The 23,708-nt window shown below is 39.0% G+C and overlaps 1 protein-coding gene, 1 long non-coding RNA gene and 1 pseudogene across 2 annotated transcripts in view; 2 read left to right on the forward strand and 1 right to left on the reverse strand.

Annotated features, from left to right (window-relative positions):
- Nsmce2 (NSE2 SUMO ligase component of SMC5/6 complex) overlaps positions 1-23,708 on the reverse strand; it is a 251,778-nt gene that overhangs the window by 213,404 nt on the left and 14,666 nt on the right. The window contains exon 2 of the mRNA XM_004837962.4: positions 23,538-23,708. Within this exon, the coding sequence (XP_004838019.1) occupies positions 23,538-23,694 (157 nt within the window). The 5' untranslated portion in view covers positions 23,695-23,708. The remainder of the gene's footprint in view (positions 1-23,537) is intronic.
- LOC110347479 (uncharacterized) lies at positions 188-6,011 on the forward strand. The gene is made up of 3 exons (XR_002392145.2): positions 188-1,311; positions 3,176-3,269; positions 5,279-6,011. It is a non-coding gene; the product is annotated as an uncharacterized LOC110347479 (long non-coding RNA).
- LOC106008326 (small ribosomal subunit protein eS4, X isoform-like) lies at positions 16,602-17,449 on the forward strand (annotated as a pseudogene).

The following is a 23,708-nucleotide window of genomic DNA, read 5'->3' on the forward strand; positions in this document are numbered from 1 at the left end:
TGGTGAAATCTAATATAGGAACTACTATTTGTGTTTTCTTTCCCCATTATTAACTACCTAACACAGGCACATGGAAATTGTAAATTAGGAAAAAAGTAACAGACAACATCACTACCAATGTCAATATTAAGTTTCAGCCAAGATCTAAAAATTCTCACAAGCTTAGCACTAAGAGACTGAAGTCAGGATTCAGAGCAATTTTTTCAAATTCAACAAATTCTAGAACTACCTAAGAACCCTAGGAGGTTCCATTCCAACAGAACAACACACACACACACACACACACACACACACACACACAGAGCAGGGGGAGGGTGCTGACAAAATCTGCAACTTCTGTATAATATGTTACATAATCTTTAACTGGTTCACACATCTATTTTAGTCTATCCCATAGGCATACCTTCCCATGATAGCGTCCCAGAAGGCATTTTGCTTGAAATTAAATCCCATACCAATTTTTCCTGAAACTAGAACATATTTCTATTTCTTAGATCATATTGCAGCAGAAGTTAGGACGAGAGCTGTGGTGATCAACACTGGGTAGAGAACAGGGAGTGGCTGCCCTGCACTGCTTGTCTTGTGCAGGCAGAAAGGGACGATGGGATAAGGTCCTTTTCTGAAAAGGTAGCAGAGATTCTACAAGTGTCTCCACACTAGTGCCCATCCAGTAGGACCCTTGGAAGAACAATTGTTTTTCCCTCTCTCCCTGCACCCAGTCACAATGGGCGACAGTTACGGCAGTTGGGGGGAAGCTACCAATGTGCGAGTCTGAAGCCCAGGTGAACTGTGAGCCGGTTCCCTTTGCCCTTAGCAACTGGAAGCCTGTGGACATTTTTCCCCTTCCCTACCCCCCATGCTTGGTTTTTCTGTAAGGGTGGGGAGCATGGGTGGGAAAGAGGAGGCTGGGGCAGGGTCCACTGAGTTGCACACTTGGACTAGTAGCTCTTAGGTCTTGGATTGGTAGATTGCTTTCAGTGCTGTAAGTATGCCATGGAAGAAGGTACAGAGTTTAACTGGCATCTGTGTTGTGTTTAGTCTGTGTTGACATTTGGACAGGGAGATTGTGTTCTTGATCTAGTTATTCATTCAGTTAACATTATTAAGTCTGGAACATGAAAACCCCTGCTGGGGGCTGCATAATCAGAGGTGGGGCTGACCTCAAAGGGCTGGCCTTTGAGTGAAGCTCTGGTAGAGGACTGTTTCAGAGGCCTAAATGTGTGTGCAGAGTACAGTGACTCAGTGAAGAATGGCAAATTTTTGAGTGGCTGCGCCAGTGTCAGCTTGGTGGAGTAGAAAGAGATGAGCCAGGTGAGATGCACCCCAGGCCATATTATAAAGGGGTGCTAAAACATGAAGGACAGGATTGAAGAGTGGTCTCTCTCTCTTTTTTTGAGTCAGGGTCTTGCTATGTAGTTCAGGCTGCCTTTGAACTCATGATGTTGCCCAGGCTGACCTCAAACTCAACAGTGATCCTCCTGACTCAGCCTCTCCTCTGCTGGGATTACAGATGCGTGCCACAGATAGAGAAATACTATATAGTAAGACAGGCCCTTGCCTTGCCGCTGTGCTTTTTTTCCCCATGTTTCGTTTTGGAAATGTAACGGTTTGTGCTGCTGGACTCCTGCCCAATGTATCAAAATGTTTTGTAACTGTTTGACCTTCGTGACCTCTCAGGAGTGTTGTTAGCTCCACCCCCTCAGTGTTCCGATAGGCTCTGCCACTTACAAGAATGCTGTTATACTCTGCCCCTCAAAAGAATGTTCTGTTAAGCTCTGCCCCCTCACAAGAATGTTGTTAAACTCCGCCCCCTTATCAGAATGTTGTTAAGCTCCGCCTCCCTCTGCTTTGGGAATGTTCTGTAACTCCACCCCCACCCCACCCCCCACTTCAGTGAGCATGCTTGCTGACCCTGTAGATCCCTATATAAGGAGGCTCTCATTTCTGGTAGAGCACTCATGTGAATGCCTCTGAGCCTGCTGGTGTAATAAAGGTTTTTCTCCACTTCTTCAAGTGACCATGGGATTCTCAAGTCTTCAAATCAAGATAGCCTCAACCCAGAGCTGTAACACTGAGCTGTGCCTCAGACTGGGGCACTTGGTTGTGACACTGAGCTGTAACACTTGGCTATAGCACTGAGCTGTTCAGCTTTGCCACAATACCACTCAGCTTGAAGGGTGGTCCTAAGCAAGTTTTCAACAAAACTCAGAACATCACCATTACATTAATTCATGTGAAAAGTGACAAATGATTGAATATAAGCACTGGTTTGGGAGATGGAAAAGAGGAGCACATTAAATATCCAGAATATATACATTTACATTTAGCAGTCATTTGTATAAAGATATTTTTTACCTTGGAGTGGCTGAGATCTGCATAAAGAAATGTGTAAATTTATTGGGGGAGGGGTTTGAGACAGGGTCTTGCTATGTAGATCAGGCTAGTCTTGAACTCACAATGTAACCCAGGCTGGCCTCGAACTCAGGTTGATCTTCCTGCCTCAGCCTCCCAAGTGCTAGGATTACAGGTATCCGCCATTATGCCTGGCTGCTTTATAAATATTTAATGAATTAACAAATAGAATTTGGAAAATGGTATCCTGGAAATCAGAGTAGAGTTTTAAGAGAGTCATAATACTGGTCAAGTGACATGTTACTGAAAGGCCAAGTAAGATTCAGAAAGAATTCATTGGACTTAAAAACTAAATATGGACGAGTTTGATCCCCGGTACCAAAAAAACCTAAATATGGTTAAGTATTAAACTAGTATGTGTGGAGTTTTAGTGGACTAGTGGGAAAAGCCAAGTGTGAAGTGAAGAGTAAAAGACAAAGTAGTTTTGGTGATGACCTGGCATGAGATACAGAGACTACTGAGGCTACAAGCAGATAACAGATTAAGGGAAGAATTTATCTTAAGATTTGGAGCAATCAGGATGTCTTAGTCCTGATTATGCAGAGATATTAATGACATCTTGCAAACTCCATCTTAACTGAAGGGCTTTTAAGGAACTTGAGATAGTGTATATAGAGAGAAGCTAGGGTAGCACAGGAAGTTGTGGTGATATCTGTAATCCTAGCTGCTTGGGAGGCTCATGTTTGAAAGTGGGATCTGGTTGGAAGGGGTGGGTCAAGGGAATATATTCTTGTCCTTCTGCTCCTTTCTCTCCGCTTTTCAGCTGCCATGCAGTGAACAGCTTCCTTCTGTGATCCTATTCTGCCATGCCATTTCTGACTTGAGCCAACCTACCACGGACTCAATCCACTGAAACTGTGAGCAAAATAAACCTCTCCTCCTTAAGTTGCAGGTGTTGGCCATTTTGTACCAGCAATAGAAAATTAACTAAGTCAGAGGAACATATAAAAGTGTTCTGTGTGTATGTGCACATATATGCATAACTGCATTTGATTCAGCATCACAGAAGTTACTTGTAATCTGAATATCATCCCAAACTAAACTGTGGCTTCAAGCAAGTCACTTAACCCCTGTGAGCTTTAGTGCTACCATCTATCAAATGTCTACTTCATTTCCATAGGGTTGTTAAGAGGGAAAATATCTGTAGTAAAACCTATACATTTGTGAATATGGTAATTTCTAGTATGATGCTTGTCAAATAATAGATAGTAAATATTGTGAAATTAACTTCAGAAAACATAAAGGGATTTTAGAAAGGAGAGACTTAAAATATATGAACTTCAATATAGACACACTTGACTTTAGATGAACATAAAGTTCATGTAAAGTTCACTTACAAAAAGTAAGATTTTCCAGGAATCCATGACATGAAAACTGTTAAGGCTCATATTATGCTTTTTAAAAAAATTATTTCCTACCAGCAATTTAATGATTACCCAGTAAATATGCTTCATATATATATATACATACATATACTACAGTGATACATGTATGAAACATTTCTGCTATCCTCTTCATGAGTCTTTTTCAGATTCACTTCATGTTTTGATTTTGAGAATTTTAGCCCATGCTTAGTCTTGTCAATAATAAGAAGCTCTCCCATCCAGTAAAGTACAGCCCACTACTGGTGCAATCAGACCGTTTGTTTATATATTGTTTATAGCTCCTTTCCAGTGAAAATAGTAGAGTTGAGCAGAACAACAGCGACCATATGGACTACAAAGGTAAAACTTCAATGGGGAAACAGGACATTACTAGCTAGCCTTTTCAACCCATGCCTAGTGGTGACAAACAGATTTTCAGACAACTGAAGGCAAAGGAGTACTCTTTTTTTTTTAATGAATGAACAGCAAACACAAAAGAAATCAAATAAGAGATCAGTTTGGTCTAGATGAGAGAAAAATATCTGCATAAAAGACATTGAAGCTTAAGTGCCCTGAATAGGTGCCCTACAATGGAGAGGGCATTCCAGGAAGAGGAAGTCATGTGAACAAAGACAAAAGATTTCAGAGCACATACTAGTGGCACTTAGGCAGTCCCCATGAATGAAGTATATGCAATATAAGGAGGGGGAGGATGACATGAACATTCTTGTAAACTATGCTTACCAGTTTAAATCAGTAGAAATTAATAGCCATCAATTTTTGGACAGTGAACACCAAATGCTCTGATTGTAAGTAAGGATCTATGGAGATGACTTGTGGCAGTCAAGATTATACATACAGTCTCAGGAAAGCTTTTTGGCAGGGAATTCAATCATGAGAATTAGCACAGAATGGGTTCTCCAAAGTGTTTTCATGAGGAACTCTCCTCCTCAGGTATCATGTGTCAGAGCTCCTTAAAGGGCTATCTTTACAGTAAGCAGAGGAGCCCGTCAATAGTGAATGGAGAAGAGGTCTTATCTTAGAGCTTACTGCCACTGAGTAGGGGAAAGTCACACTCACAAAGGTTAATGTGTTGAGGAAATAGGAGTAAATAATTAAAATGTGTATTTCCAATCTAAAACAGATTATTGTGGTTAGAAGAAAACCTTAGAGATACAGTACGTAATCCTTGGTCCATAAAGGCTCAATTTATTTATACATAAAATGGTAATGACTGTGTTATAAACCTACTCCACAGCATTGTAAGAATTAGATGAATGAAAACACATAAAGCATTCAGAACATACTAGGCACTAAAAAAGCGCTGTGTGTTGGCTATTAAAAAGCTTCCTTACCGTGGTAAGTAGTGACAATAAAAGATGTGGGTATTCTAAATAAGAGAATCAGGTTGTAAGGTCATAAAGTAAAAAGTCATTCACTGATTCTTTTTTTTTTTTTTTTTTGGTACCGGGGATCGAACTCGGGTCCTTGCGCTTGTGCAGCAGGCAGGTGAAACCACTGAGCTAAATCACCGGCCCTTCACTGATTTTTGTTTCGGACAGACAGACTTGGAATCTCCTCATTTGGAACCCGTCATTTACTACCATGTAGCTTGTCCAAGCACTGCCCAAAAGTAGAGGAGAGCTAAATCTTTCAAGTAAAAGCTACCACTGCAGCCTCTACCAGTTTAAAGAGACAGTAACTCCGCATTTTATAAATATTCTCGCTCCTTCCTTCCTTCTGCAGAGCACTGCTCTCACTTCAAATTGTGCATAACTTTGCCAGCTCGTGTTTCTTTTTTCCCCCTTATTCAACTCCATACCTTATTCTGGATCAAATACTACAACAGATGTAATAATTACAAAACCAACGTGGTTAATAAAAGATCCCTTCCAATCCGTTTCAGTAAGTTTAAGAGGCACAATGAAATAATGATGAATGCAACTACGTGTCACTTATAAAATTACCATTATGGCAGATAAAAACTCCAATGAAGGAAAAGAGTAGATCCAAAGGTAAAAGCAGCTGCCTTTTGCCATCAGTCTAGGAACAGGCATCTGACCCCACAGGGCTTCCAAAGAAGTTAATGTAAGGAATGCGCCCTTTGCAGCTCGGCCACAAGCAAAAATGAAGCAAGAAGCACATCAGTTTGGAACTTTCCCCCAAAGGCTCTAGTTCTCCAAAGTAGGTTCCTAACTCCCACCTACAGAGAGAAAGCCAGTGCCAGAGGCAGCACCCAGGGACAAGCAAATTAGCATTTCTAAGGTCAGCTGCTGACAGGCTTAACTGTTTACAGCAACCAGACTCTTTGGGCTGCTGAAGCTAAAGGTTTAACCGCTCTGGCTTACTCAGTACCACAAGAAACCAATTTACCACGTCAGCTTCTGAATATGAATCCTCTAGATGCAGATTCAAATTAACATACAACATCTCATACAGAAGCAAATATTAACTAGATCATTTTTCATTTTAAGCTGGCTAAACAAGGTTTTTCTCAAGAACCTAAAATACAACCATTTCAGTGGTAGACGAATAACAAGTACAAAAGAAATCAACAGAGAATATCTTGTTTTACCAACTGTGATTTAACCAAAACTGCTAAAAAGTTGCAAAGTCAATTGGTTTGGTTACCTCTCCAATTTTTTGCCTTTCTCTGACAAGTCACAGGAAAGTGAAATAATCTATATCCCGATTATCTAAATCAGCAGCCACATGCTACCTGTGCCTACTAAGCAGAGGAAATGCGGCTTACCCAGAGTGAGGTGCAGTGTTACAATTATGATTTTTAGCTCCCCCTCAAAGACTATCAAAATAACTCAATAACTTTCATACTGATTACATGTTGAAATAGTCTGAATATGCTGGATTAAAAATATTAATCTCTCCTCTTTACCTTTTGTAATGAAGACAGTAGAAAATTTCAAGTTACACATGTGGCTGAACTGTATTTTTATTGGACCGCAGTGCTATATGTAAATGACACTTCACATTATTTAGCAAAAATATGACATTTCACTTGTAAAATACAGAAAGAGAAAGAAAAGGTCTGGATAATAAATTAATCTATGGAATAATCAAATTGGTTTCAACTATGTTAATTATCAACCCAATGAAATGTTTTTTCTGCTTACCAGATCAAATTTTACATCTTTTAGAAAAAACCTGATGTTTCAGAAAAAGTCTGACTTCTGGCATGAGTTGTCATCTTTGCTTAGCATTAAATTAGTCTCAATTCCTTGCAATGTTCAAAGATACACAGTGCTAGTTCAATTCTTTAATCTGATTGAGTGGCTCCAATGCAGTTTTTTTCTGAAGTCATACCATTAGGTCACTGAAACCCAACCAAAGCCTCTGCTCCAAAGATAGAAAAGCAAAACCAATAATTGAAAGTCCAGAAACACCTGGATAGTGCTCAGGTATCATACATATTGTTCTACAAACCTAACAGTGACCTGTTTGCTATTTTAAAAGGTGATATATCCCAATGCAAACGGGAGAGCTTAGCAAACAGGAGTACGGCAAGTGACCATTTCCACGCACCCCAGAATGTGGAGAAACCGTGCCAACTTTGAGGCTGAGGCAGTCAGTAGAAAGAAGACAATCTGGAGGTGTTGGGATGACAGAAAATTTAAGGAGTGAATCTCCATGGGAACAGAGCTGGGGGAGAGCAAACAGCAGCCAAAATTTTTCTCAATAGTTCTTTAAAATGAAACCACTCAATTTTCTCACTAAGGAAGCCAACAGGAAATGAAAGTATACTTTATACTTTTAACATTCTAAAATTGTCCCAAACACAATTGGCCCACTAGTAGGACAAAAGCCAAGATACTTAGGTGAACAATACATATAAATCTTTTTACCATTACCTAGAAGAATAAATGCTATTTTTACTCATGAAATATATAAGGTTTGGTTTTTTTTTGCTTTGTTTTTTTGGTTTTCTGAGACAGGGTCTTGCTACACAGACTGGCCTTGAACTCACTAGCCCAGGCTGGCCTCCAACTCACAGCAATCCTCCTGCCTCAGCCTAAGTGCTGGGAGTACAGGTGTGTGTACCACACCCAGTTACATTTCTATGTTTTCCAACAAGGCCTGCATCATTGCTAAATGAAATGGAATAACTTGGACAACTGAAAATGAAGCCAACTGAGATGAGAGGTATAGTAATCATTCTGGGTGAGTTGATCTTGAAAGGTTACAATCTTAAAAGTCCAACAGTCTGATGGACAATAATTTTACTTTTTCTATATAGGAAAAAATTGAGGCCCCAAACTACTAAATTCTAGTAATTTAGGGATTATGTCTTTTACATAAAATTAAATTCTGCAATCAAAAACCATTCATCAGGAAGGCCAAGCACTACCCTAAAACCAGTGTTCCAGTGCCATCTAGTGGCGTGTCTCCTGTCCAATGAGGGATACTGACTGGACCAGCTTTCAAAGTGTGGTCCCTGGGTCAGCTGCCTCAGCTAACCTGGGAATGTAAGTTACCCAGGTCTGCAAATTCCTGGGCTTGTCTACACCCACTGAAACTCTACTGGGAGGGTCCTGAGTCTAATAGGCCCTCAAGTTTGAGAACTTCTGACTTAGAAATTCTGACACAAAAATTAAGTGCAAAGTCTTCAGAAATTAGGTTTATAGATCAATAAAGGGGCTCATTTTCTATTTTTGAAAAGCAATTTCTTTTTCTACACTCTAGATCCAAATATTTTTAATTAAAGGAATAGTCGTCCCCCCCCCCCCCGTGATACTAGGGATTACCCTGAGCTACACCACCAGCTTTTTAAAAAACTTTTTATTTTTTATTTTTGAGAGAAGGTCTAGATAGGTCACTAAGTTGCCTGGGCTAGTCTCAAACTTTTGAATCTCCTGCCTCAGGCTCCCAGAGTGCTGGGATTATAAATATTCACCACCACACACATCCAAGATCAATACTTTTGTTGTTGTTTTGTTTGAGACAAGGTCTCACTGTGTAGTTTAGGCTGGTTCTGAACTCACTATGTAACTCAGGCTGGCTTGAACTCAGATCTTCCTGCCTCAGCCTTCATACTTGGCCCTAAAGGAATAGTCTTAAATGCCATTTGCTAACACACTGATGTATGGATTCAATATCTGATAAGTACCAAATGATTTCCAAACTCTGCAAATACCCAATGAGCACCTGAGGTCTCTGTCCTCAGCAGACGAGTTCAAAGGGGAGACCAAGTACATTAATCAAAAAGCAAACAAACAGAAAATACGAAAAAAACCCCAACTTAAATGCAAAAGGTTCCATGGAACAAAAGTGCATTAAATGCTATCAGGCTATCAGGCTATGATCTAGTATTGTATCTTAAGAGGGAAAACAACCAAGGAGGTCAAGCACTGGTCATTCTTTTTTTTATTATTCACTGAGTTTATTAGTACAGTTTACATGTACATAATGATCACATTCATCACAGGGAGTTTGTACCTGTATATGATATCTTGGTTCTTATCCCCCCCCCATCCCTCCACCCCTCCCTATTTACAAAAGCTTTGTTTCCATTATTTGCCTCTTTTCTCATTTCCTTCCTTTCCCCACCCCCCTCCTTAGTTTCCCTTCCCCCTTGGACATTTTCTTCCTATTTCAAAATATCTACTATACATTTTGGTCCTCATTTACACTTTCAGTTTCTCATACTAGAGAAACAATTCAGTATTTATGCATGTGTATCCTATTTACTTCACTTAAGAGTATGGCCTCAAGTATGGCCCATTTATCTATAAATGACCCTAGTTTATCTTTCTTTATGGCTGAGCAGTACTCCTTTTTATTAAAAAACAAAAAAATAAAAAAAATTTAAAAAATTTAAAACAATTTAAAAAATAAAATAAATAAATAAAAGATAACAAAAAAATAACAAAATTTAAAAATCGTTTTCTTTATCCAATCATCAGTTGATGGGCATCTGGGCTGTTTCCAGGCTTTAGCTATTACAAACTGTGCTGCTATAAACATGGGTGTGCATACGTTGCTGCAGTATGACGCTTTTAATTCTTTTGGGAAGATATCAAGAAGGAAAATACCTACGTCAAATGGAACCTCCAGTTTTAGTTTTTTGAGGAATCTCCACACTGATTTCCACAGTGGTTGCACCAGTCTGCACTCCCACCAACAGTGGAGAAGGGTTCCTTCTTCCCCACAGCCCTGCCAGCATTTGTTACTGGTTGATTTCTTGATAGCAGCCATTCTTTCTGGAGTGAGATGGAATCTCAGTATTGCTTTCATTTGCATCTCTCGAATGACCAGTGATGTTGAACATTTTTTCATGTATTTATTTGCTGTTTCTACTTCATCTGAAAAATGTCTATTCATTTCAGATACCCATTTGTGGACTGGGTCTTTAAATTTGGGGGGTCTGATTTTTTTTTGAGTTCTTTATATATTAGAGATAATAGTCCTTTGTCTGAGGTCATTCTTTATATTTAAGAGTCAGCTACCCTAATGACAACAGCTAGCAGTGTAAGTCCACTGTATATATCTGCTCTGTGCAACTATGACGATGTCTTGCTAAAATGAAAATGTTCCTTTTCCACTGAGCTCTTGGAGGGAGAATTTAGTGACCTTACATAGCAACTGAAAACAATGAGGTTCAGTAAAAGAAGTCCTATACAGACATTCCCTGCTCCTGGGTAGGAAGGATTAATATAGTGAAAATGGCCATACTTCCAAAACTGCTATATAGATTTAATGCAATTCCAATTGAGATCCCAGCAGCATACTTCATAGACCTCGAGAAAACAATCCAAAAATTCATTTGAAGCAAGAAGAGACCCAGAATAGCAAAAGCAATTCTAGGTAACAGAGACATGGCAGGGGGTATCACAATCCCTAACCTGCAACTCTACTACAAAGCTACTGTGATAAAAACAGCATGGTACTGGCAAAGAAACAGACCTGCGGACCAGTGGAACAAATTAGAAGATGCAGAAACCACGCCAGACACACTCGGCCACCTCATCTTCGACAAAGGAGCCAAACACCCTCACTGGAGGAAAGATAGCCTCTTTAATAAATGGTGCTGGAAAAATTGGGCTTCAACTTGCCGAAGATTCAAACTAGACCTATACCTCTCACCATGCACTAAACTAAAATCAAAATGGATTAAAGATCTAAATATTAAAATAGAAACTCTGAACCAGTTGGAATAGAGGTTAGGTAGAACCCTTGAAGACATTGGTGTAGGAAAAGATTTTATGAACAAAACCTCAGTTGCCCGTGAACTAGCACAAATAATCAACAAATGGGATCTCTTCTTATTAAAAAGCTTCTGCACAGCAAGAGAAACCACCAGCAGTGTGAAGAGACAACCCACAATGTGGGAAAAAATCTTCACCTGCTCTTCTTCAGACAAAGGTCTACTATCTCAAATCTATAAAGATCAGACCTCCCAAATTTAAAGACCCAATCCAAAAATGGGCATCTGAAATGAACAGACGTTTCTCAGACAAAGAAGTAGAAATAGCAAAGAGATACATGAAAAAATGTTCAACATCACTGGTCATTCGAGAGATGCAAATGAAAACAATGCTGAGATTCCACTTCACTCCAGAAAGAATGGCTGCTATCATGAAATCAACCAATAACAAATGCTGGCCGGGCTGTGGGGAAAGAGGAACCCTTCTCCACTGCTGGTGGGAGTGTAGACTGGTGTAACCACTGTGGAAATGAATATGGAGACACCTCAAAGAACTAGGACTGGAAGTCCCATTTGACCCTGCTATTCCACTGCTGGGGATCTTCCCCAAAGAATTAAAAGAATCATACCACAGTGATATATGTGCACCCATGTTCATAGCAGCGCAGTTTGTAATAGCTAAAACTTGGAAACAGGCCAAATGCCCATCAACTGGAGACTGGATAAAGAAAATGCGAATTTTTTTATAAAATGGAGTACTACTCAGCCATAAAAAATGAGAAATTAGAGACATTTATAGCTAAGTGGATGCACATTGAGGCAATACTCTTAAGTGAAATAAATAGGACACACATGTGTAAATACTGAATAGTTTCTCTGCTGTGAGAAACTGAAAGTGTAAATAAGGACTAAATGTATAATGGTAATGTGAAATAGGAAGAAAAGGGGCAAAGGGGAAGGAAGTGGGAGGGCTAGAGGAAAGGATAGAAGGTAATGGGATTAATATGAGAAATGGAAAAATAGGAACAAAATCTTTGTAAATAGGGAGGACTGGAGGGGTGGAAGGGAGGGCTGGGCAAGGGTGAAAAATAAGAACCAAGAGAGACTATGTAAAGGTGCAAATTTCCAATGATGAATGTCATTATATTGTATACCTAAAATGTACCAATGATTAGAATGAATAATCGATAATGTAAAACAGGAAGAAAAGGTCCAAAGGGGTAGGGGTAGTGGGAAGGACAGGGGAAAGGAAAAAAGAGAAAGGAAAAAATGATGAGAAATGGAAAAAATGGAAATAAAGTCTTTGTAAATAGGGAAGGGTGGAGGGCGTGAAGGGAGGGCTAGGAATGGGGAAAAAATAAGAACCAAGATGCATTATATAAAGGTACAATTCCCAATGAGAAATGTAATTGTGTTGTATACCTACAATGTACCAATAAAAGAATTTAATACAAAAAAAAAAGAAGTCCTATAATGCATCCAGATACTTGTTACTTTAAATTCAGCTTGATGATATGCTTTTCTTGGGAAAAAGGCTGAATTTTTATAAGTTCCTATTTATTTATAATTAAAGCATTACAAACCTGAAATTTCTGAAATACATCGAGATATATCCTTAGCATGGCCTTTGGTCCCCCAGTCACAATTAAGTAACATCCCTTACTCTGTGGCTCAAACTACAAACATAGTACTTAGGAGAAAATAAATCAACTCTGAGAAGCTAGTCCTATAAACCAAGGCATCAAACATGACAGGTATTGCTACTGATGACGTAGTATGTTAAAAGTTTCAAAGATCTGCCAGGTGTGGTAGTGCACGCCTGTAATCCCAGCACTCAAGAGGCTGAGGTGGGAGGATTGCTTTGAGTTCCAGGCCAGCCTGAACGGCATAGTGAGACTCTCTCAAAAAAAAAAAAACAGAAAAAGAAATTTCAGACACTTGCTCTATTGATTGATTTCTAATTTGCCCTTTCAAAATGTAAACTTAGATACACATAGACCAACTATTTAATTCTAACATTGTAAATAATACCTATAATCAGGTGAGTTTCTGACAAAACTCTTCTTTCCTCTTGTCTTTTAGAAACCTTCTCTCTACACAAGGTAAGTCAGTGAAAAATAAGACTTGGAATGATGGGTCAGGCAAAATATAACTAAGAATAAAGGTAATTGTAAAGAGAAGAAAAAAATCGATTTGACTTTTTAACACTAATTTTCCTCACTGTCACTGTCATCACAAGGAAGGACCTGTGCCTAAGTGTCTTTTTTTTGGTACCAGGGATCGAATTCAGGTCCTTTGAGGCAGGCACGGTGCCACTGAGCTAAATCCCTAGCACCCTGTGCCTAAGTATCATATGGCTTCTCCACTTCACTCTGCTATTAGCTCGGTGACCTTGGTCAAAGAATTATCTTTTTTGAGTTTTTCGCTTGTAAAACAGAACAGTACAAACCTCACATAATTGCTGTAAGAAGTAGAGAACATTTAGCAAACAATGCCTCCAGGCACATATCTGGCTATGGTTTTTTGGGATTACTGCCATCCATCAATAGTTATCAGGAGAAGGGAAGAAAGGAAAGGCAGTGGAGCTGGAGCCAAGCGTCAGGTTTCAAATCTGAACTCCCTGTCTGCAGCTTTGGGTGTGCGTCCTATGCTATCTCAAGCCAGTGAACCTCATTGCCCCTTGTGCAGAGTGAAAATTAGGACATTTAACTCTTTCAGTGATGTGCAGCTTTATTTTACTGTATAGGCCTGTCACAGGCTATGACAGCTTCCTTTCTTCATTTACTTGGACACTCTGTAAAAAGCTGCATTGGGAGGCCTGCCACAGGCCAAGGCTAAATGATATACTAATGGCATTGATCCACTACTGCTAATCTTTTGCACATACTTCCAAGACGTAAACAGATGCATATAGAATCTCACAGGTGCGTGAAGATGGTAACCCTGAATCTTTTCCAATCCATAGGCTTTGTAACTGCAGAGCCTTTTACCAAAGCTGTCCACCAAATGCAAACTTGCTCTCCTGTGAGCTATGCTTGGAGCTGTGCTGGTACTGCTTAACAACCGGCACTCTGGTTGCCGGGGAGAGCTAATAACAATTCCTGACATTCATCCATTTCTTTAGGTGGCTTCTACACCCCAACACCCAAATTCCTCAATTGTTTTACTGACTGACTGATTTACCCAATAAGCACGGAGAGAGAAACTAAAACACACAAACTCCAGAGCCAGGCTGAGGGCAGAGGCGTGAGGATGACTACGCAGGAATCCCCCTCTGAAGGACTTCTGTCAAAACTAGGAAACACAAAACACAGAGAAAGATGAAATACGAGGGGAACCTCTGAACCTGGGGAAAACTGTAACTGCCTGCAGGCAGAACAATAAGAGTCCAAGAATGATTTGCGCCAAGAGCTTTACCACGCTAAGGAATGCTATGCCGGCAGTGCTTGGGTGCACAGCAGCTGTCTGTGCAGCACAGGATGTTCCTCAGGATGGCGCTGAGCTCCACACCTGGAGGCCAGCAGAGGGCACGAGCAGGCACACCCTCCACCCTCAAGTTGTAACAACCATAAACATCTGCACTGTCAGAGGACCCAACCACTGTGTGCACATGTGGATATGAATAGGGTATGCACGTGGATGGAGTATACATACATGCCATGGATATGGATGGATGTGTGAAGAAATGAGTTAGGCAATGTACTGAAGGACATGCTCATGTAATTTTCCTTCTAGGTGTTAAGCATGCTAACCCATTTACCAAGTGCTTCTATGGACCAGGTACACACAGTCAAGAGCAGGGCTGACAAAGAGCTATACTCCCACTGAGGTTATGTGCAGGACAGAGACAGGCAGTGGACAAAATTAACAACCAGATATCGGTGTGTTCGAAAGTGAAGCAATTTGGGTGGTAGGAAGAATACGAAGCAGGGAGGAGGGTTCCAGGTTCTGACACGGGTGGGACGAAGGATATGCTGTGGTTCTAAATCCTAAGAGGCAAAATACTTACACCCAGTTCTCTGATGACCATGTTTACAGTAACTTCGTGACCATACGATCTGAAAACAAGCCTAAATGTCATCAAATTTAATCTTAGTAATGGAGGGGATTTACTTATTTTGATTCTCAACCAAAGGGAGGAGAACCCTAAATTTAGAAGAAAATTGCCATACCAGCCTGCCACTAGTTCACTCCTCTGCTCTCTGCCCAACCTCAGAGTCCGTGAACCTCATTCATTTGAAAGGCTCCATTCCTGAAGTAATCAAATGAGAGGGTTATCAGAGATCCCCTAACCACCATGGTTCCTTTCAATATAAAGATGATACTAACAGATTATCAACATGAATGTGCTAAAATGCTGATGACAAAGGACAATGTGAGGAGAAAAAGGGTATGAATTTTATTCTGTTAAATCTTTTTGCAGGTCTAAACTAATGCTAAAGGGCTGCTTTATACGCTATTGTGTTCGAGTCCTAATTCAAATCATTGTGAAAAATTTCCCTATGACTCTTTTTATTACCACACTTTAATCATCTCCTTCAAAAATTTCTCGAGCCAGGCATGGTGGTGCACACCTGTAATCCCAGCACTCCAGAGGCTGAAGCAGGATTGCAGCAAGTTCAAGGCCAGCGTGGGCTACATAGCAAGATTTTCTCTCAAAAAAAACCAAAACAAATTCTCATCAGAAGCTCTTTTTACCCAATTAACTATATAGTCTACAAAGATGCCACAATAATAAAGGAATAAACAGTCCTGAGAAACATGAAAATATCAGCAAAAAAGAACTGAGGTTTTTTAGAGCTGAGTTTCTAATATTCCATAAGCACTGTGTTGTTCCCCCTTCTATTGTTAATATATGAATATTCACTTACTTATTACCTTTATTGACAAAATACATATTCACGGTGTGTAATATGATGTTTTGAAATAAGTATACTTAGTGTAAAAGTTAAATCTAGCTTATTACATAGCCGTTACCTGAAACACTTACCAGTTATTTGTGGTGAGACATCTAAAATCTTTAACAAGCTTCCAGTATATAAAACACATTTTTATTAACTGTAGTCGCCGTCCTTTGACTAACATCTCCCACCCCACCCCCAGCTCCTGGTAACCACCACTGTACTGCACTTCTGAGTTTGGCTTTTTCATATATAACTGAGATCAAGCACTATCAGTCCTTCTGTATCTGGCTTATTTCACTAACAATATCTTTTGGGTTCACCCATGTTGTTGCAAATGGCAGAATCTCCTTTTTTAAAAGTCTGTTGTACATATATAAACCACATTTTATTTATCTATTCTTGGACACTTGGTTGATTCTATTATCTTGGCTACTGTGAACAGTGCTACAATAAACATGGGAGTACAGACATTTATCTTTTGATGTACTGATTCCATTTCCTTTGGATGTATACCCAATAGTAGGATTACTGGAACATATGGGTGTTCTGTTTCTAATTTTTTAAAGAATGCCCATACTGCTTCCTATAATGACTGTTAATAATTTACATTCCCACAACAGCATAGGACAAGGGTTCCCTTTTCTCTATATCCTGGTATAGCGATTGTCTTTATACTTTTAGTACTAAAGATAGAATATATTTTCCACAGTTTTCATTTACTTTTAAAAAACATTCTGCTTTTATAACGGCTCCAGTTATAAAACTCCTTTTACTGATCACAGTGTAGCCATGGCTCATGGTCCTAAGAAACATCTGAAGCGGGCAGCAGCTCCAAAGCACTGGATGCTGGGTAAACTGACCAGTGTGTTTGTTCCTCGTCCATCCACTGGTCCCTCCAAGCTGAGAGAATGTCTGCCTCTCATCATTTTCCTAAGGAACAGACTTCAGTACTCCCTGACCAACAATAAAGGGAGGAAGGTTTGCATGCAGTGCTCCATTAGGACTGGTGGCAAGCCGAACTTATGTAACCTACCACGCCGGTTTTATGGGTGGCATCAGCACTGACAAGACTGCACAGCACTTCCATCTGACCTATGAGACCAAGGGCTGCCCTGCTGTTCATCGTGCTACACCTGAGGTGGCCAAGAACATGTTATGCAAAGTAAGCGGGCTCTCTGTGGGCATAAAAGGAGCCCCACAGCTAGTGACCCACAATGCTTGCACCACTCACTGCCCTGATCCCTTTGTCAAGGTGAATGACACCATCCAGACTGATTTGGGTACTGGCAAGATCACTGATTTCACCAAAGCTGACATGGTGACCTGTGCATGGTGGCCAGAGGTGCTAACCTGGGAAGGGCAGGCATGATCACTAGCAGGGAAAGACGTCCTGGCTCTTTCACTGCACCTCAAGTGAAAGATGTCAATGGTGTCAGCTTTCCCACTTGGCTCTCCAACATTTTTGTTACTGGCAAAGGCAACAAAGCATAGATTTCTCTTCCCAGCGAAAAAGGAGTCCACCGACCACTGCTGAAGAGAAAGAGGTGGCAGCCAAGCAGTGGGTAAGACAGTCTCTAGGTGATGGGAGGAGGGAAGTCCTCTATACTTAATAATACAGCGACAACCGAAGAAATATAAATAAACACTGACTTCTTCTGGTTATTGCTGTTTAATATCATGGCCACAAACCACCATTAGAAACAACTGCTTCCAATTATTGCTTCTAGTCAATAACATAATTAGGAAATAATGTACAGGAACAAGGCCAAAAAGAAGCCTCTCCCATTCAACAAGAGTCCTAATAAAAGTAAACAGTAAGAAATGTACTACAATGTGAAAATCCACAGCACGAGTCTTCCTAAGAAAACACCCTTCAAAACCTCAGGTAAACTGTACTGGCATACCGATCAAAGTATTAAGAAATTTTTAACATAAAAGCTAATTAAAACTCCTTTTCCTAAAATAAAGTGATAGGTCATCATAAATTTCTGTTTTTATAATTTCTGTATTCAGCAAAATTTTAACTGAAAAAAAGGTTTTTTTAGGTCAAAAACTAGAGTATTAACTCCAAAGCACCCAGACTCAGATTATTCACTCAACTAAATGACTAACACTTGCAAATATGAAAGATCAACTACTCGTGCAGACAGCAAGCATCAAGGACTGCATAATTTTTTATTCTGATGGTGATCCTTTATTCACCATTAACTCTGAGATATAGTGTAACCATCATAAAGTGAAAAATCTGTTTCTTGCTTGTATGTAGATTAAAGTGAAAACAGAAGGAATCAAATCTAAAAAGGTGGTAATTCTTAACCAAAACACACATTTTCAATACATGAAAGAACGATATATATAGATATATGTAATATAAGTAATGTGGGTAGGTGCATATTTGTATACACACATACTATATATAAACACAAAATAGAATGTACAAAAATAAAAATATTATATACACACTAAACAGTGGTGCAGTGCTTGCCTAGAATGTGTGAGGCCTGGGGTTCTCTCCCCCCATCACCATGTGCACACAAACAAAGAGAAATATTTATCAGGTAATGCTGCCCTCAACAAAATAACCAAAAATTTAAGCACTAAATAGCACTCGATGTAATTTGACTGCAAATGCCATTAGACTATGAAAACACATTTTTGAGATTGTAATAGTTAAGGGGAGAAACTATGAAGTCATGTGCTTATCTCAAATCCCTACCCTACCAAAGTATTATCCTCCCGATCTGAAAGCGTTTAATTGCTCTAAGCCTTACTATAGAAGTCGGGATAACAACACCCCCACTTCACAGGGTCATTGTGAGGGTTAAAAGGGAGGGCACATCTAAAGTGCCGCCACGCGCAGCACACTAAGCTGTGTAACAAATACAGCTATTTTTGTCTTTATCACCATGACTATCATTATCATCTTGCTGTGGGATAGTTTAACAAACATTCTGCCTTATTATAGTAACTGAAGTCTTGTTGCTCTGGGACTCTAGAGTCCTAAGATGAAAAGCAATAAAATCAACCTAAGTGTCCACCAATGGATGAACTTGGATAAAGAATATGTGGCACATATGCACAGTGAAATACTATTCAGGCATTGAAAAGGATACAACCTTGCAGAAACATGGATGAAAATGGAGTACATCCGGTAAAATATAATAACCAAACACAAAAAGACAAATGTATGGGGTCACTCATATGTAGATTCTAAAAAAGTTAATTTCACAGAAGCTAAGAATAGAATACTTGCCATATGCTGGAGCTAGTAGGGGAGGGAAGTTGAGGAAAGGCTGGTCAACAGGTATTATTAAGTTAGTTAGTGGAAGTAAGTGCTACTATTCTACTACACAGCAAGACAACTACAGATAATGATGCTATAGGAAATATTTCAAAAAAACAAAAAAACTTTAAATGTTTTCATCACAAAATAGTGATAAATGTCCAAGGAGACTGATATGCTTACCCTGATTAGACAATGTATACATGTATAAAGACATCACATGGTACCCCATAAGTACATATAATTTTTATGTCAATTAAAAACACTGGAGCTGGGCATGGTGGCACAGGCCTGTAATCTCAGCACTCAGGAGGCTGAGGCAGGAGGATCGCCTCAAGTTCGAAGATAGCCTGAACTACTTAGCAAGACCCTGTCTCAACCCCTTCTCCCTAAAAAAAAAAAAAAGACACTGGAAAAAAGTACCACCTTAAATACAAATTTTTTCTATAAAAATTTTGAGAGATTTTACAGAAAGTTTTTTTACATTATTTGGCCATGAGAAAGTCATTTAATTTATAGCTGGTCATAATTTGACTTCTTGGCAATTATTATATACATTTGGAAATTCTTGTGAATAGGAAAAATATACCAACAAATTTATTTGGAAACATAATAAAATTTTCTTTAGTTTTTAAATAAATTTCTTAAATTAAAAAATTATTCTTTACAGTATTCATTTACATTAAATCAAGACTTTCATTAACTTTTTAAAAAACCTGCTCTCCTAATAAGCTCTGACTGAAATATCTGTGTGGCTGGGCTGGGCTTGCTTTCTGCAGACAGTTTCTCCTGTCATCTACCTCACACTCTTCAGTATTCAGACTCATTTCACAAGCCAGCGGTTCTCAGAGGATGGTCCCCGGGGCCCTTTTAGTTGCCCATCAATCAGAGCTATTTTCATAATACTTAACGATGTTATTTGGTTTTCTTTTATTTTTTAACCAGATTGGACATCTGTACTGATCACAAAAGCAACTGTGGAAAAACTGCTGGTGCCTTAGCAATAATCACAGCAGTGGCACCAAAACATACTAATGTGGTAAATCACTATACTACCACATACTCAGAATGTCCTTGATGAAGCAGTATTAATTAAATTTCAATCATTACACACATGTCTTTTAATACTCTATGATGAAATAGTAATAAGCATGCATAAAAGATTTCTGCTGCATATCAAAGAATGATGGTTGTGTCAGGGAAAGGCTTGTACTGTTAGAACTGCAAGCTGAACCAGCTGCTTTTTCATAGAGTATCTTTAGAATAGAAGGGATGATTAATAAGCAAACTAGGGTTACTGAAACTTGAGTACATGGCAGATATTTTCTTGAAAACGAACAAGATGAGCCTATAATTTAAAGAATAGCAAGTAACTTATTTATTGCTAAAGAAAAAATCAGAATTTTGAAACCTTTGCACTGATATTTCTAAGTGGGAGAGCTTATGACTTGCCCGATAAGATCAATGGTGATATTATTTATTTGAAGCCTTGTAACAGTTTTCACATTGTTCTGCGATTTTAATATGTATTTATCTTCCCATTAGACAGTAAGCTCTATGAAAGAAGAACTGTCAGATATTTGTGTTTTCTTTAAAGCCTGGAACCGAATTACATGCAGGATAAGTTACTAGGTAAATATTTGTTGGCTAATTTGTCATTCTGACTCCTGGTATTTGCTGGTAAAAATATGGACGTGTGTCTTTATGCATGTGTGTACTGAGTTCCTAAGTATTCTGGGCTCCCGGTGATTGCATCTGACAAGGTTTTTTGGCTCAATATTTTTTCCATATAAATTACTCAAAATTTGCCTTTTTTCCTTGGTAATTACAAAACTATACCCTCCTTTTCCATATAATTTACTCAAAAGTTGTCTTTTTTTTTTCCTGGTAAGTACAAAACCAGGTATTTGCTGCAAAATGGTCCAAATAATCAAAACAATTCTTTCTTTTAATAAATATTCAATGACTTTGGCTCTAAAGCATATATTGACAAATTATGGCCTGTAAGCCAAATCCAGCCTATAACTGTTTTTGTAAATAAATTTTTATTGGACTACAGCCATTCCCATTAATTTCATATTGTCCATGTGGCTTCTGTACTGCAGCAGCAGAGTTGCAAGAGGGTATGAGATCACATGGCCCATAAATGTGTAAAAATATTTGCTATCTGGCCCTTAGTAGAAAAACTTTCCAAACCCTGCTTTAGCACATTCATCTTCTGAAAAAGTGTACTTATATTTCTTTTCAAATTACACAAATATACTATGTTTTATACCAAAATATACCTCTCACTTAAAATAAAACAAAGAACTCTGTAGCTAAAACACTTAGAAATCTGATCAGCCTGAAAAACCTGACATAATCCTCCAGGGGGTTTATGCCCTAGCTCTTCTATCTAATAGTTTAAGATTTTATTATGATCTTTACCCAAACCCATCTACCAAAGCCAAACATCTACCATCACCAAAAATATACAATCAATTAGGCTATGTGGGATTAAAACATTTAGGGGCGACCCACTAAAAAGATTACGAGGAGCTTCTGCTGCTAGCCATGAATTAGTAACAGGTATGGAACTGGCCCTCCTGCCATGAAAGACTGGAAAACTGGACAAAACATATGAAATGGCTGCTTTCAGACAGTGGGATAACAGGCCCAGGAGACCACAATCGTAGTTACTGCAAACAGGGAAACAACCAAGATGAAAGCTATAATTGCCCTCTGCTCTGCCTGTACAAGGGAGGACGAGTCCGAGCAGAACACAGTGGTCTAGAAGAATCAAGGAGCTAGAAACTGGAGGGAAGGCAGCAGGGGTCTGCAAGACAGCACACTGAACGGAGCTGGGTGGATAAAGTGCTCCAGGAATCTGCAAGGGATCCCTTTAAATCTGAGCCACAAAGTGAGCAATTCCCAGAATTCACATATGACTGGGAGACATTCAAATTCCATCCAGCCAGAGTAGAGCTACACCAAATGAACAGAGACTCCAGAAAAGGGCCCTGATTTGCCCTAACGTAAGGCTACCTTAGACCCACACTAACAAAGATTAACAACACTGGAAAGAATCAGCCGAATCCACGAATTACTTAGCTTCACAACAAACAAGTACCAACACTCTTCAAGGAAAAAAACAAAATCCAAGTACTGAATGATATGATACGTGCAAAGTCCTTGGAAAGAAGCAGCAGGAGACATAGATGGCAGAATTAGCACACAATGATATTAAAACAACTATTATAAACATGCTCCATACACTCAGTAATGTAAAGGAGAACACAAACTTGACAAAGAAAATAGTAAACAGAAGATTCCATTTAACTGTTATGTCTTCACCAACTGAAAAAATACTACATATTTCTGAATTTAAAATTCACTAGACAGAATTAACAGCAGATCTGAAGAGAAGACAAAGGAACATGAGAAGCAACAGAAACTATTCATATTGAATCCAGAAAATGAAAAGGCTAGAAAAAAATAAGATAAATGGAGCCCCAGTGATTCATGGGACAGTGTCAAGCAGTCTAATGTACAATGTAATTGAAATTCCAAGGGAGACAACGAGAAGAAAAATATTCAAAGAAACAGCAGAAGAAACTTTTCCAAATTTAATATAAATTATAACCCCACAGATCCACGAAACTCAGAGAACTTCAGACAAGATAAACAAAGAAAATCCCATCAAAGCATATCACAAATTCCTCAAAATCAGTATCATTAAAAATAAAACAAAAGGATTATGTTTCTCTCCTAGCTCCATATGAAACATAATACAACTCTAATCCGAAAAAGCAAATAACATCTTTCTAAATCTTCTGATTAAAAAAATGTAGGTAAAGTTTATCAAAGTTGAATTCTCATTTTTGCAGAAGCCTTCCTTTGCTGTTGGATAATCAAGCTTAGTCTAACTCAGTGGTGGCAAACCTATGGCATACGTGCCTCAGTGGGCTCTTTATTATCACTGAAAGCTCTAAAAGCTTCACCATCATTGCTCTAACTGTTGGATAATCAAGCATGAACACAGTATAAGACTACTGGAAAATAACAGCATCCTAAGGCATTTACAGGCCTTAGAGTTCACAAATGTTACATACTTTGGATTGGATGTTCCTTGAAGTCAGAAACCCTCATGTCTTTGCCCATAAATTTCTAGTGCAGTTCCAAGTGGAACATATCTGTATGACATAATTTTTTGAACACAACATAACTGTATGAATGCACAGGAATGAATCAACTTCATTTCTCCCTCAGTACACTGCTATGTGACATGTTAAAGCTAAGATGAGAAAGGAGATATCCAGGAGGATCAAATGATTGACCCAAGAATACCCAAAAGGCATCCTTAGCGTAATGCCACCACATACTGTTACCCCAGGGTAGACACCACAGAAATGAGTTTTAAGAATTACTGTACTTACTCTGAGTCTCCACAAGGTCAAAAGCCACACTAGAAACTGTGTCCATTCCAGAGTCAATACAAGACTGGAAGTTTTTTAAGGAAGAGAGAGCAGACTCTACACCACTGAAGGATATGAAACCAGTTGAACCTGAATTTGAACTGGAACGTCCTGGCATCTTGAAATTATTAC

The sequence above is a fragment of the Heterocephalus glaber genome, unplaced genomic scaffold (assembly GCF_053883595.1).
Source record: "Heterocephalus glaber isolate CG9 unplaced genomic scaffold, H.glaber_assembly_v1.0 deba00000281, whole genome shotgun sequence".
NCBI classification, from domain to species: Eukaryota; Metazoa; Chordata; class Mammalia; order Rodentia; family Bathyergidae; genus Heterocephalus; species Heterocephalus glaber.